The 15,622-nt window shown below is 40.8% G+C and overlaps 1 protein-coding gene across 1 annotated transcript in view; it reads left to right on the forward strand.

Annotated features, from left to right (window-relative positions):
• The window catches only part of st6galnac3 (ST6 (alpha-N-acetyl-neuraminyl-2,3-beta-galactosyl-1,3)-N-acetylgalactosaminide alpha-2,6-sialyltransferase 3), a gene marked incomplete at both ends in the record, with an annotated part of 86,345 nt that overhangs the window by 23,099 nt on the left and 47,624 nt on the right, over positions 1-15,622 (forward strand). The window contains one exon of the mRNA XM_083889026.1: positions 12,383-12,553. Within this exon, the coding sequence (XP_083745152.1) occupies positions 12,383-12,553 (171 nt within the window). The remainder of the gene's footprint in view (positions 1-12,382; positions 12,554-15,622) is intronic.

Consider the following 15,622-nt stretch of genomic DNA (forward strand, 5'->3'; position numbering starts at 1 on the left):
ATCACTTGCTAAAATGTCAGTAATCCAGCTTTGGCATTTTGGCAAATTGAAATGGATTTTCTGCGGTCAATGTTTTCCTCAGCAGTAAAACCTCCGCCCATCGTTCGTCCTTCATACACAAGGAAACATGGATGATACTTTTATATAGAAACACAGCGTTGGCCAGTCAAGCTGCAGCTTGACTGAATTAAGCCTTGAGTTTGTTTTTCTGGGAATGGAACATTTGAATTTAATGTGTAAAGAAATGTTTAAATGTACATTTGAGTACATATTTATCTGATTGCTTGTATTGAAAGATGGGTAGTAGAATAGAAAATTGAGGATGCGATGCATCGCGATTGCATCGGAATGAATATTAAAGGTGCATTATGTAATAAATCTAAAGCAATTGGCCATAAAATCCTCCTAATATGTCACAGAGACTCAGGAATAATATTCACATAACAAACTGAACTCACCAACAACAACAGTACAGACAAAATATTTGCATTAAAACAATATTTTGCAGACTGCAAATCATGTTTTGGCATGTGGCGCCACCTACCGCCATCTACGAATCATTGCAGTCAGTGGAGTCTCAGCTGCCGAGCAACCACGGGTTGCCAGTTACGTCAGAAAACGAAACCTAAAAGACCTCGGGTATTTTGAATTTGATTGTAGTAACCGTTTTTGGTCACATTCTTACATATGGCACCTTTAAGAGACACGGTGTTCCTTTGGATATTATTTATTATTACTTTAACGAGTCCTGTTGTTGTGATTGTTGTCTCCCCGCTCATCTGCAGCAGCCCGGCACTTACAAACTCAGATGTCACAATGTGATAAAACCTAATTTGTTCTCGTTCTGTTTCTGCAGAGTTAATTTCCTGAGGCAGGCTGAATGCCGCGCGACACTGTCGATATATATATACCAGCCGCTCGTATAAGATTTGTAATTGATCTGGGAAATATCCTGAGCTGAGGAAATGCAATTGGTATTGAGAAATCAAGTATAAACTTAATCCCCGCATGTGTAATGACAATGTCTGGCTCTGATTTTCTGACTCAGATTGTTGTTGTGCGACATAAATGCAGTCGTTTATTATATTATAACTAAAGCATCTGTTAAAAAAAACAACCCCACCTTAAACAGACGTTGAATAAAATGGTAATTCTCAACAAATCAAGAAATAATCCAGTTATAAAGTATGTTGTTTTTATTGCATCAAACCTTTTTTTTGTTGCTTATTTTAACCATAAAAAGGACCAGAAAATGTCCTGTGAGTAAGTTCTTTACAATTAACTGCATGTTTAAAAAGAGCATTAACAATTTAAAATGAAGAAAACAAAAAAAAACACTTTAGTTGCACATGAACACCAGATTTTGTGTGTTCAATTTGAAATCTGAACAGTATAACACACACATTTGATGTTGTTAACCAAAAAAAAACAGTTTTTTCTTCCCCAACTCTCTTCTCTCTCATCTTCCTGCAACAGCGTGGGTAAAATTACCGTTATAAAACACGAGTGCAACTTCTCAGCTTTCAGAAACCTTTGGAACTTCTCCGATATCACAAACCGCCGCGTCACTACGGCGTTGCAAACGTGCCGTCGGTGTTAAAGCGTTAAAATGATCACTATACATTAATAACACTTAAATGTTGACTCTGAGAACGGTGGGACTAGAACCACAATCAGTTGTTGTGCTTTCTTTGTAATCAGTAATAAGTCATATTTGTGGAAACGTAAAAGTAAGTTTCCTTATTCCCTGAAATGTACTTAAAAAACAAACAAACAGGTGCTTTAGTAACGTTGTCAGTGTATTTTTGCAGCAGTGAGGTTTTGTGGGTCACTTTATCTACATGAGAATTGTCAGATCGAACACTTGTTCTGAGAGCTGTGAGAGCTGAAGACCAGTCAGATGCAAAATCTCCATATGCTGCGTTTCTGCTCTTCCTTCGTCTTCTTTTTTTTTTTTTCCACTTTTTAACAAAATTCTTCACTTTTTCGAGTGAGCGATTCTCAGCCGAGCTTCGCCGAGCTGCGTCTGTGGACATATGCTGCTGTGTTGTTGTTGTTTTTCTTTTTTGTTTTTTTTTACCACTCACCCCATAAGGTTTGTTTCATCCTGGAGGGAAACGGTGAATAGTGACGAGTGTTTAATCCTTTTTCCCGACAGAGATGTTCAGATAATATTCAGTGATAAACTCACTACACTGTCTGGAAGATATAGGATTTAGGCTAATCCTTTCAAATTAAAAGCCTGGCTCATACAGACCCTTTCTTCCTGATGTGATAATTGAATAAGAAATCCATTGTTGTTATGCAAATGCTTTTGTGATGATTCATTAATGTTGTTGCACACAGTAGTTGCACAAACCTGTAAATACTGTATGTCAGAAATCTCCTGTGGCAGAAACATGACAACTATTTGGTTGTTATCATTAGTTTTTAGATGGTTTTGATCAATTTGTTGATCATTTCATTGATGTAGTGTCATACCAGAAGTCGACTCATACGGATTTTTTCTATGACTGATGCTAATTTAAAGAAATTAGGGCAGTGGGTGGCCATTTTTGTTCCCCCAGGTAATTCAAAAATAAAAGTAATATAACAAAGATGAATGACAAAAAAATGTCATGATTCAAGTAAACATTTATTGCACAGTACTTATGGTCTGGAAAAAAAACAAAACTTTTAGATATAAAATCATCTTTAATAACATTTCACACATTCTCACTTTGCAATGAAACAAAACACAGAAACTTGTGAAATGTTCACATCAATATATGCATTTTTAATCAATATTCAATCATTCTTTTGTATTTGTGTGTGTGAGTCAATGAATCAATGACTGCTTTAACTTCAGTGCTAACGCCACTGTGTTTCATGCCCACTTGAGTGGGTTTAGTCCAGACTATGACAATGTGTGGCTGTGATGTTGAAGACGCACTCAAAATGTGTATTAAAAATATGGATTGCAAGCAATCGCAGGGTTTCTGGTTCTGGTTTCTAAAACAGAGAAGAGGAATAAGTGTCTGTGTGATTTCAAGACAAATAAAAAAAGTAGACGGTTTGTTTGATTTCATTCACTTCTGTAAAGAGAGTGAATGCATGAGAGGTTTAGTCAGAGCAGCTGTTCACATGCATGGCTTGAGATGAGGGGGTGAACTTCATCTTCACTGGTCCCTCAGCTCTGTGAGGTGACTGCCCCCTCTGCTGGGCTCAGTGGGAATCAGCTGTCTTTAAACCTCCTGCTTTTGAGTCGTGAACGACGTCCAAACGCTGCCGCAGCGACGTTTAACTCGCGGGAAAAAGTGCAAAATGCACATAATTATGCCTTTTCTGGACATTCACTGTACCTGGCAGCTGCAGTTACTCGTCATTTTGCTGATTATCGTTCACAGAAAACAGACAACGAGCTGTTAAAACAGAAAAAACTCCTCATGATTGAAATTACTTTCAATTATATTGTAATTCTTTGTGTCTCTATGTGTGGATTAGCACGTCAGCTGGAATAAGGCACCAGCTCTCCCTGTGACCCTCATGTGGAGGATAACGTGAAAGAGAGAGTGAGTGAGTGATAACAATACTTCTGGAGTGTATATAGTATTTGAAAATAGGTCTGCAAGAAGCGCTGTGGGCTTGAGTGGCAAAGGATGAGATTCATGCGCTCGAGCATGCATCGGTTTATATGTTTCTTTTCACAGTTAATATGTGAAAGAGGACATCGATTGACTGAGTTGAAGTGTGTCCACCTCGACTCTGCCGGGTGTCCATACGACGTCCGCTCTCAGCACGTTAGTAGAAGGCTAGTTTGTCAGCATGTTGCACCATTCAGAGTTAAAATATTTAATTCTTCTCATCCTCAGTCCAACAAACTTACCGGCTTGGATTTCACTCTGTTTTTGTCACTGTTTTTTTTTTTTTTTCTTCTTCTTCGTATTATTTCTGGGTTAAAGCCTGGGCCTGTCGCTCATGCACAGAGCACTCAGGTCAGCTGGAGTCTGACTTTGGTCCGACTGAAGGTAAACATGCTGTAGTAATTTGACTCCCTGTGAAATTTGATTTAGTACCATTTCATGAGCACATCCCGCCTATTTTGTCCTCCCTGCACTGGCTCTCTCTCACTGTGTGCTACTCTCTGTGACTTTAAAGCTCTGAGTTGTGAGTTATGGAGGTCTACTTACATACATGAACTTGTTTTTATGGTCAAAAACCTCAGAATTGCCGATCAAAATCTCTCCTCACTGAAGCTCTCGTCAGCCGTGAAATGTGTTGTGGTTGGCCAGGTACCTGGAAGTGACGTAATTAGCACATCAGCTCTCAGAAGCGCAGCTCCCCCCTCTGGAACGGTGGATGCACTACTACTCATTATCTAAACATTGTTTTGAATGTTTTAAAAGTTAAAAAATGGCTTCGTCACGGCTCCCCGCCATAGTCGCTTTTACGCCTTCAAACGGACGTTCTTCTTCTTTTGTCATTTAATGTATGCAACCGGATGTGCCCGGGGCAGTAGGATCTGCTGTTCAGGAGACGGGATCAATTACATCACGATTCCAGGCTTTTTCAGAGCGCTTGCAGAGCCCGAGAATTCAATAAAACCCAGCGTTCTCAGCAGCTGCTGAACTGTTTGTTTCGAAACTTTAGGGCTTGATAAAGGAGGTAATGGAGCAGATTCACACCAAAAACAGCATTAATTAGAACTTTTAAATTCTTTTATTTGCCTTTGAACGCCTTCATAATCCCGTCCCTTCCTTGTCTTTGTGATGTGCTCCAGCCTCGTGTTCCCTCACGGTCACTGCAAGAGCTGCAGATCAGATCCTCTTAGTCTTAGTCGTCCCAAAAACAAGGCTGAAGCTTAGAGGAGACTGAGCTTTCTCTCTCTCTTTCAGCTCAGCTCAAGTTGTGGAATGAGATCAGGCCAAGCCCCACACATTTATACGGCTTTTAACCCAAAGCGAGATCTGTTTTGTGTGTGTTTTTTTTTTATTCTCAATGTGTCTTTTATTGTCTTCTATGTGTGACTATGGGATCCTTCCTGATTCAAAGAACAAACCGTGTGAAAACATCCCTTCATTTCCTTCGTGTGCAGTCGAGTCGAGGGAAGAATGAAAGGGGAGTTGAACCACATGGGGACCAACATGGTCAAGGTTACAGTCTGTGGGCATTACAGGCGTCTGAGGATTAGATAGTGACGTTGAAGGATTATATCTGGATTATAATTGGCTAGAGTGGACAGCAGAAACATCCTTCACACGGCTGATGATTCTCAAATACATTGACCATAACCCAGAGCCATTTCTTGCTATATGCAGACTATGCAGCTGCATAGGGCCCCACAGCTACCAGGGGGCCCCCAAACTGCAAGTTCAGACTCACATTTTATTACATTTTTGAGAATTAAAAGTACCTGTCTTTATTTGCATGTATTGGATGCATTCATTATGCATATATTTGCAAAGTATGTAAGTGTTTGTGGGATAATCAGAAAAAGTTAGGAATCTCTATCTCGAGTTTGAAAAAAATAGGGGCCCCCAAATAGTATCTCGCATAGGGCCCCCAAACAGCTAGAAACTGCCCTGCCATAAGCTTCTCAGAAGATTTCCTTGTTTCCGAACATTGAACTTTTACACATTCAAAGGATCCGAATACTTCCCGTCAATGGGAAAACAAAGGTGAACCCTCAACAGACGTGCGTAAATGAGCTCACGAATGAAATTATTCATGCAGTAATGAACCTAATATAAATGCAGCAACGTCGACAAATTGCATGAATTCTCTTTCATAGTTCTTGTGGTTCAGTCGCAGCTCCTCTGGGTGGAATTTAGAAGGGGTGAACTTGTGCGTGACCGTGTCACCAGCTGCAAACACTCAACACTTCCTTTTTCCTCTTTTCCGGTGAACAAAAAAGTTTTCCCCCTTTGCTTTTCTTTTGGAGACTCGGAGGACGTCTGAAGTGAGACCTTTGCGGGGAATGTGATGAGAATAAAGCGATGCGTCTGGAACAAACTCTCAGTCTCAAGAGTCGCTCTGTGTTAACGTCTGAGTCGTCCAAGAAAGGGCTAATGTTTGAAGAAAGAGGGGAAGGATGTGAGAGGGAGGGAGGCGGTAAATATTTTCTCAAATACCCTAATTGAAATTGAATTTTAACTGCTCAGTGAATCGTGGCAGCAAGAATCAGGTACCAGGCAGGTAGTGTTTTTGCATTGCAAATGTAATTTTCATTTTTTTTCCCTTCTTGCCCCAGAGACACTTGAAAATAGCTACCAGATATGATGTTTTTTCATGAGCCATTTTCCTCAGGTTGAGCGTTTCATTATTCCAATACCCACCGCGATTAGCTTTTTGGATTGAACTTCAGTGTGGCCCTGTCGTCACCGAGCTGGAACGGTAGCCTTTGTGTGTGGGGGAGGAAATGGTGTTTCTCTGCATGCCCAGACAAAGCACCGGTGGAGGTGAGAACTTTGATTGCACATCATAAACGGGGGGGGGGGGATAAACAACTAATTTGTTTGTTTGTGAGGTTTCATTCGTCACACAAATGAACAGAGTGCAACTCCCTGATTATGCTGTTATTTACAAGTTTATTGCCTATTTGCTGTACATTAAGTAGGAGATGTGCTGCAGAAAAGTAATCTTTAGTCAAATTTAAGGGTGTCTCTGTGGGTTTCAGAGCAGCAAAACATCAAATACCCTTACTAAACAGAATATACAGCTCTTTTACTTTGATAAGTATGGTGGGATACCACATTTTGAAGGAGACATATTATGCAAAATCAACTTTTGAATCATTTAAATACTTATATTTGGGACTCTGGAGGCCCTATGAGTAAGTGTGAAAACTCACTCTTGTTTTTGTGGTCCGCCTCAGTCTAAGTACAGGAGATGAAACGCGCAATGTTGACTTCCGCACTCATTGCTACGTCACATTGTGCACATTTCTGGAATTGTTGTCTCACGGAGCTCTGCTTTGTCCCTCAAAAACGTGAGAGTGCAGTATCCGGAAGAGAGGAAATCCATGAAGTGTTCTATTCTTGGCTGCACAGTGCAGCACAGAGTTCTGCACAAACTACCAGCCTCGGAGGATTTACATGTCAAGTGGATACCTTTTATAAATGACGGAAATGTGCCGGCTAGAGTCGGCAAATGATGTCTTTTCCAAATGCTAACTGCTGTCAGTTGCACTGACGTAGCTTCCTGTGTCTCATTTGCATTTAAAGAGACAGGCACTCAAAAGCAACCTTTCTGAAAAGGTTTATTCTAAGGCTATATGCGACGTTGACTTCCGCACTCATTGCTACGTCACAAAGAGACATTCGTGGAATTGTTGTCTCGCGAAGCTCCTCTTTGTCCCTAAAAATGCGAGACTGCAGGCGAGGGCAATAGTATCTGGAAGTGTTCTATTCTTGGCTGCAGAGTGCAGCACAGAGTTCTACACAACTTCCAGCCTCAGAGGATTTACATTTTATATATGATGGCAATGTGCCGGCTAGAGTCGGCAAACGATGGCTTATCCAAATGCTAACTGCTGTTAGCTGCCGGAGCCTCAGTGACGATGACGTAGTTTCCTGTGTCTCATTTGCATATTTAAAGAGACAGACACTCAAAAGCGAGCGTGATTGAACTGCTATGATGCTTCATCCTTAAGGTATTTTGACCAAAGCATGTGACAGACATGTTCATTAGGACACCAGGGAACTAGGTTCACTTGGAGAAATAGGGTATAGTATAATTACTACTATAATGTCCAATACTGACACTGATATCACAACCTTGAATATACTGACTTAGCTGTTATTTGTGCAACAGACTGCAACAACAACACCTTTTTCGAGCGGAAACTCACAGCCTCTCAATTGTGAATAACTTTGGATTTTTATTTGAAAGCAAGCTATTACCTCTGAGAAGAAGAGGTAACATGATATCACATTTCACTCACTTGAGTTTAACTACTCGGTTACATTCCAACACTGGCTACTGTGACAATTGTGGCCATGAATATAATTTCTCCTCATGTAATCTGGTCACACTGCAGCAGAGACCCGGGAAAAAATATGGGTCCCTTGTGTCCTGAGTCCCAATAATCCCACAGTCTGTCTGTGGACTGAGATCAATACTTGCTCAGAGTAGGTTTTTGCACCTTTTAAAAATAGCTCCTTAAAGATTTTCTTTTTTGTTTTGTTCTCTCTGTGCCCGTTAAATAAAACGTCCCGGGACTCTAACCATAAGTGGTGCTTAAGTTTATGGCCAGCGCTGTCTAATTTGATGGTCACAAACAAGGTCATTGCAGATGCATATGGAGTCATATATTCCTCACGCACAATGTTTTAACGTTGACTGACAGCTTTAATGCTGAAGCCTAACATCCACTTTGCTGCGTCTCTGCTGGTGTTAATGGCGATCATTTTCCCCACACCTCCGCTGTATTCTCTCCACGCCATCGGGCTTTTCAACATCACTGACCTCGTCAGACTCGGAATTAACATCCGTCCTCTGTGATCTGACCCCTGTTCACACTAAATGTGCACTGAACGCGTCTCCTGTGACCACCTGACATGGGATCTTAACCACTAGAAATGCGCAAAACCTAAATATCGCAATAAAAAAGTGGTAATGGAACCTAAATTCTGAAGAAACTTTAACTCTTAAGCTGTCATGAGGTGGTTTTTACAGATGTGTTGATATACACTACCGTTCAAAAGTTTGAGGTCACCTATTCAATGTTTTTGTGTGTTTTCCATTAAAAGTCACACATTTATTCATCAAAAGAGTTGCACAATGAATAGAAAATATAGTCCAGACATTGACAAGATTAGAAATAATGTTTTTATTCAAAATAATAATTTTGCCCTTTGGTCAAAGAACCAGCAAAACTGTTTTCAGCTGTGCTAACATCATTGCACAAGGGTTTTCTAATCATCCAATAGCCTTCTTAGCAATTAGCAAACACAATGTACCATTAGAACACTGGAAATGGGCCTCTATACACCTATGTACATATTCCATTAAAAACCAGACGTTTGCAGCTAGAATAGTCATTTACCACATTAACAATGTATAGCCCATGTGTCAAACTCAAGGCCCGGGGGCCAGATGTGGCCCGCCACGTCATTTTTGTGGCCCGCGAGTGATAAATTGGTCTTAAAAATCCGTGTTTAAATAGGTCTATGCTGCTTTAACATGTGTGTTGACCATAGACTACATTTCCCACAATGCATGGCGATTGCGTTACCAACAAAGTGACAGCACCACCACTAGATCGCAGTGTATCATTGTATATGCATCATGCGAATAGTGAAATTGAATAAGTAATAAAAACAGAAAGTTATTTAGCAATATGTTACGGAGTAATTACCTTTATTTTACATTATATTTAGTTACATTTATTCTGTATGACAGTTACATCTGGCCCTTTGAGGGTAACCATTATGCTGATGTGGCCCTCAGTGAAAATTAGTTTTACACAGATCTAATGTATAGAGTGTATTTTTGATTCATTTAATGTTATATTCATTGAAAAAAAGTGATTTTCCTTAAAAAATAAGGACATTTCTAAGTGACCCCAAACTTTTGAACTGTAGTATAAGTGTGTGAGCGACTGTCAGAATCAAAGCACTACTCGCGCAGCCGTAACATGAAATATGATTTTTAACAACTAGGAAAAGTGCACGAGGCGGATGCTGTGGTACGTGGCCCGGTGTGATCTCAGGGTGGACCGGCAGCGCTCGTTCAGACGCGTACTTAGAGCTGCCAACTCAGGACGGATGTTAACAGCAGGGCTGCACGGTGTCAAATCTGTCAAGTGCCTCGACAGGCCGACTTGTGATCACACTGAGTGATGGAAGAATGAAGCTGCAGTTGTGAGTCTGACGCTGGAGCATGTGGGGGTTCAGCGTCCCGTTACACCCACACAGAGAAACCCCCCCTCCACACCACCACCACCACCACCTCACTCCCGATTGCCTCCAGACTTTGACACATCATTTCCCCTGTGATTTGTGGTCAGACTGAGGTTGAAGGAGACAAGGAAATTCTCTGTCCTCATGAGAACAGATGGATGTTGCAGTGCTGCAGTCTGAGTCGAGGTTTTTCTTTCTTTCTTTCTTTTTACAGTCCTGCATCGCTTTATAAGGGATTGGTTTCTCGATGAGTCGCTATAACAGCACATTTGCAGAAAATTACTTGTCATTTGTTTTTTTTCTTCCCCCTCTAAAGTGGCATTGAAAAGACAGACTCTCCTGTCAGGGAAAGGGAGGAAGGAGAAAGGATATTTGTCATTTTTTTGAAGTATGAAGTGGCAACGGAAGATTTTCTCATTTGTCTCCTTTGCACGCGAGATCAAAGTCGAGTGATTAAAAGATGGCCCGTAATGTCATGAAATGGTGTGTGATGTAATTTGCACGCAATTGGTAAAATGAGATAGGCTTGTCAGGGCAGCAAATGGTCACTGTCTTTTCATCCACCCCCCCCCCTTCCCATGTTTGATCTTGTCTCTGTGCAGCCTCCAGCTGCTCCTGTGGGACGTTTGATGTTGCAGATCAGAGCTGGTGGTGGTGCAGGCACTTTGGCTGTGGGGGCTTCATCGAGACGCGGGGCTACATCCAATCTTCTTGCTATCAGATAGCTTCAAAGAATCTGCAAAATACCACCTTCTTAAAGAAAAAAATCCCAGAGTTTCCCGCTGGTGTTGTCTGTTAGATTAGCAGCGTGTTATTGAAGTTTCCTAAGGAAAAAAAAAAAAAAAAAAACTCACCGACTTCACTGAAATCTATCATCACCTCAGGCTGTGAGATGTCGTTGCACACCACAGATTTCATCTCTGTCTGACTCCGTTCTCTCTCTTCTCCGCATTGATCTCCAGCTCTGCCCTGCCAATAGCCTCTCCTCTGCGAGACCTTTGCTCGTCCTCCGTCTCTTATCCATTATTCATCGGTCTCAGCTCTTTCTGCCCGGGCTGTGATGCCTCTTACCTCCAAACAAACAGTTTTCTGTGTTGCAACATTTGAAATAATGACACACACACACACACACACACACGCGAGAGAAAGAAGCAGTTTATCATTAGGGCTGCGCGATATGTCAATATAATCTTTGCAAGAGTGACTGTAGATCGTTCCTCATGCTGGTTTTGTTTGGACACGGGCTTGGTTTACACAGAGATAGTGCTGGACGGTGATAAAACATCAGTAGATATTATAATTAGAGCTGCAACTAAGGGTTGTTTTCATAATCGATTCATCTGTTGATTATTGATTCTGTTTCAGGATTAATGAATTAATCATTTGTTGACGATGTTCTCGAACATTGTTTTGTCCACAAACCAAAATGATGAAGTTTTAATGATTTCTTTGTTTTGTGGAGCAAAGAAACAAAGAAAATATTCACATTTAAGAAGCTAAAACAATCAGGAATCTTATTTTAATCATGAAAAAAAGCTTAAAACCGATTAATCGATTACCAAAATAGTTGGCGATTAACTCAGTAATTGATTAATAATCGATTCATCGTTTCAGCTTCGAGTAGCAGAGAATGATTTTAGATGTTTAAAGGTGCCATATGTAAGAATGTGGCCAAAAATGGTTACTACACTCAAATTCAAAAAAATCTTTGAAAAATTATTTTAGGTTTCGTTTTCTGATGTAACTGGCAACCCGTGGTTGCTCGGCAGCTGAGACTCTACTGACTGCAATGATTGGTAGACAGCGGTAGGTGGCGCCACATGCCAAAAAATGATTTCAAAACATAAACACGATTTGCAGTCTGCAAAATATTTTTTTTTAATGCAAATATTTTGTCTGTACTGTTGTTGTTGGTGAGTTCAGTTTGTTATATGAACATTATTCCTGAGTCTCTGTGACATATTAGGAGGATTTTATGGCCAGTTGATTTAGATTTATTACATAATGCGCCTTTAAATTCTGTTCTCACCAAGAACACATTGTGATGGAAATACTGCTTTTAAGAACTGCATCTGTCTATGTTAGCAGCATTAATGTCATTTACTTTACTATCAGTTTATCATCAGGCATATCGCATGTTTTCCTTTGATTGAGCAGCCGTACTTATTAAATCGGTGCACACTCCTGGTTGTTATACAGTGCATTTGCACTGACACGTGATATTTGTTGTTTTTATTCAGTATGCCGTATAGCTTTTTATTGCACACTAAATTTGCTGCCATGCGGTCTCAGTATCAGTCAGCAGCAGCAGCAGCAGTCGTAGCTGCTGGCAGATCTATACTGATGCCGCTGTGTTTTCCTCTTCAACCAATTAAACCACTGACAATAAGGAAACACAGTAACGACATTTGCTTGAACGCTCTGCTTCATTTTACGACGTCCTCCTGCATTTGTCCGACTTGTCATCAGTGCACTCTCTCTCTCTCTCTCCTTCTCCACAGAGAAAGTCATTGATCGCCACCAGTCTGATCGGGGTGGTGTCGCTCTTCGTGGTCGTGGTGCATTATTCGGAGAAGCCCTATTTTCTCCTGCCGCCTGTTTTCGGTCAGACGTTCAGCAGCCACAAGGCCTTCAAGCCTCACCTGGGCTACGTCAGCATCCCCAAACAGCAGGTGAGGGACGTTAAGTCCATACACACACCCTGCACGTCAGCAAACGCATCCACAAACACAGGCCTACTGTACACGAGCAGATGTAGAGTACTGACTGAAAATATACAATGTGACCCAAAAGTGCTGTACATAAAAGTGAAATTACCCTTATTATATTAGCAAAACAACAAAATACTCCGCTTGATGTGTAAATAACAATTTACAAAAGGACGAGGACAATTCTGTTCAGTGAAATGAATTTTGTTCTTACAGATAAAAGAATCAAGGACACTAACAGTAGACAACAGTTAGACAACTTGTAGTTAAATGATGAAAATGCATTTTATTAAAGTGTTATGACGGCAAATATGATGACGCACTGTCCCGAAACATTCATTTTCGCTATCTTACTTTGTCAATTATATTCTTTTTATATCTACGATTTAACTATTCACCTTTTTAAACGTGTGATATATTACAGTGCAAGTCAAACACAGGTAACCTTTACTTTTATTTCTCGCTCATATTCTGTGAGGCTCCCTAACATTAAACTGAACTTAATTTATAAAGCACTTTACAATCAAAACAGGTTTTGTGGCAGGTTAGATGTGGGCTTTGTGTGCGGCAACATATACAGCATATATTATACATAGACTTTAGTGGAAAACAATGCTGTAATTATATTTAAAACAAACACAAGTTTAAATATTATATTTTATATAGTAATAACCCTTACCCTTGAACACTGAGTGTATCGAAGATGACACTACGCATTATCGTAATTACGCGACGTTTTTTTGGACAAATCGGACAAATTCTAGCGGTTTCTGAAAGCTGAGAAGTCAAATTCAACATGTGGTTATTACGGAAATGTCACTTGCGCCGCTGCAGGAAGCCCGGCAAAGAGAGAGGAGAGAGTTGGAAAATCGAAAAACTAGTGCTGGGCATGGCGACGCGTTTCGCACGACGACTGGAAAGACGTGCGTGATGTCATGTTTATGTGTAGTCCAGGCACCGTTTACCAGTTAGCTCCGTTAGCTCCTTTAGCTCCTTTAGCTCTATGTGTGTTGACGCCGTTAACCGCCGTTAACATAAAATAAAATAATTAAAATAAGTTGCATAAATAATAATAAGGAAAGGCTTAAGGCTTAGGTGTTAAAGGGTTAAAGTAGCACGACGTAGGATTTGTGCCGTCAAGTAGAATGTTGTATTTCTTTTTTTTTACGAAACTATAGTGCCAATGCCGATGATGCAGACCCGCTCAGGCTTCGACGGGGGTGACGTTCACCCTGTCGTAAGCTGGTGCACCATCAAAATAATCTTGGTGACAATATTTGAAGATTGAAATCCTACGTTGTGTCAGGGGAAATAATCAGTCTGTGTGACGGAGCCAGGTCCTCGTCCTCCCCCCCCCCAATAACCCACAGCCAGCGTTTCATGGTGGGAGGATGTGAGGTGTCTGCCAGTGCTGCACAGGGTGAGATGTTCCGAGATATAAATATATTGGTGTCAGTGAGAAAAGTGATTCTGAGCTTGTTTGCTCTGAAATACGCATGGAGAGAGAGAGAGAGACGGTGTACAAATGCCAGGATTTAAATGTTCTTGTTTAATTTTTAATGTGTTAATAAGTGGAACTTTAGAGGCGCTTACTGTATTCTAGCCTGGATGATGTTAGTGTGTGTGTGTGTGTGGTTTGAACATTTGAACCTCAGAATATAGAAGTTCAGAAGTGCCTGCTGAAACTCATTAAACATACCAACCGTGTACTTTGCCTGTTGTTTCATGTCGGCAGTGAGGCCATTGAGATTCTGATCAGGAGCAGTGATGTAAAATTGAAAACTGAAGAAGGGTAAGACGAAGGTCTTTGTCTTGTCTTTGCTAAAATGAAGAAATATATGAGCAGGCTGGTTTTTCTTATTATAGCTTATATTTTTTAGGATTTTAGGGATTTCAGGGAAGGTAAATGTGTGTATCGTCTGCATAGCAGTTTAACCTCTGACAGGGCACTCATGGAAATACTTGGAAATTAAACTCTAGAGTTCTTTTTTTTAATTTTTTTTATTTTCATGTAGAAAATCAAGGTCAAAGAAGGTACCATAATATGGTTTATTGCCCATCAGAAGTGAAAATAAAAATCCAAAAAGAGTATATAAAAATAAACAAGAGAAAACAAAATAAAGTGAAAGGAGCATTACTTATAGAACATTTTAGAACAGTGTTTCCCAAACCCCTGCTACGTAACTTTTGCCTTTTGGATCTGCCCTGAGGTTTTGAGCATCGCAGGCCTCTGCTGATTGGTCAGATTTCACGATGGCGCTTTCCGTGACGTAGCTGGATCGCAGCTTATCGACTCGGTGAAATCCATGTGTTTATGTTTCAGTTTGTCGGATGTCTGCAGAAGTTACCAAATATAGTTATTATATGCCTCGTAAAAGAGAGTTTGGATGATTTGGGATGAAGTGGGGAACATGGAGAGAAGACCTAGTCATGAACCTTGCAGAACCACATGTGACATATTACCAGGTGTGGAATTTGAGTTGCCAATGCAGGGTAAGATGTCGGTGTATGACACTGACATCCAAGAAAATTAATATAAAGCATTTAACAGCATCCACAGTAAGGATCATTTGTCATTTGTCACTTTTAAAGGTGAAGTAAGTAGTTTATAGTGACATCTAGAGGAGAGGCTGAAATTTACAACAAAGAACCGCTCCTCTGCTCAGCCCCTCCCTTCCCTGAGCGCTACGGTATCCGCAGCCGGTCAAATGTCGTCCTCGTCGTCTTTCTCCGTGTCAGCAGATGAGGTTCGTGAGGCGAGGGAGAGGGCGAGCTACCGCGGCCGTAGCAGACAAAGCGGAGAGAGAGGAGGCGGGACTTCCGCTACAAGTAAAGAGAAGCTTGATTTGTTCTCTCGCGTTTGTCCTTACAGGCTCCGGTAGAAACATGGCGTCTCGCTGCTAACAGTGGCTATGCAACCACGGCCCGCGACCATGTTATTTTACATGACTTTTTGAAACACAACGAAAATGAAACAAAAACTATTATACAGCGACTAGACAATGCAGGAGCACATAATATGTATAAAAAAAG

Source organism: Microchirus variegatus, assembly GCF_963457635.1.
Source record: "Microchirus variegatus genome assembly, chromosome: 5".
NCBI classification, from domain to species: Eukaryota; Metazoa; Chordata; class Actinopteri; order Pleuronectiformes; family Soleidae; genus Microchirus; species Microchirus variegatus.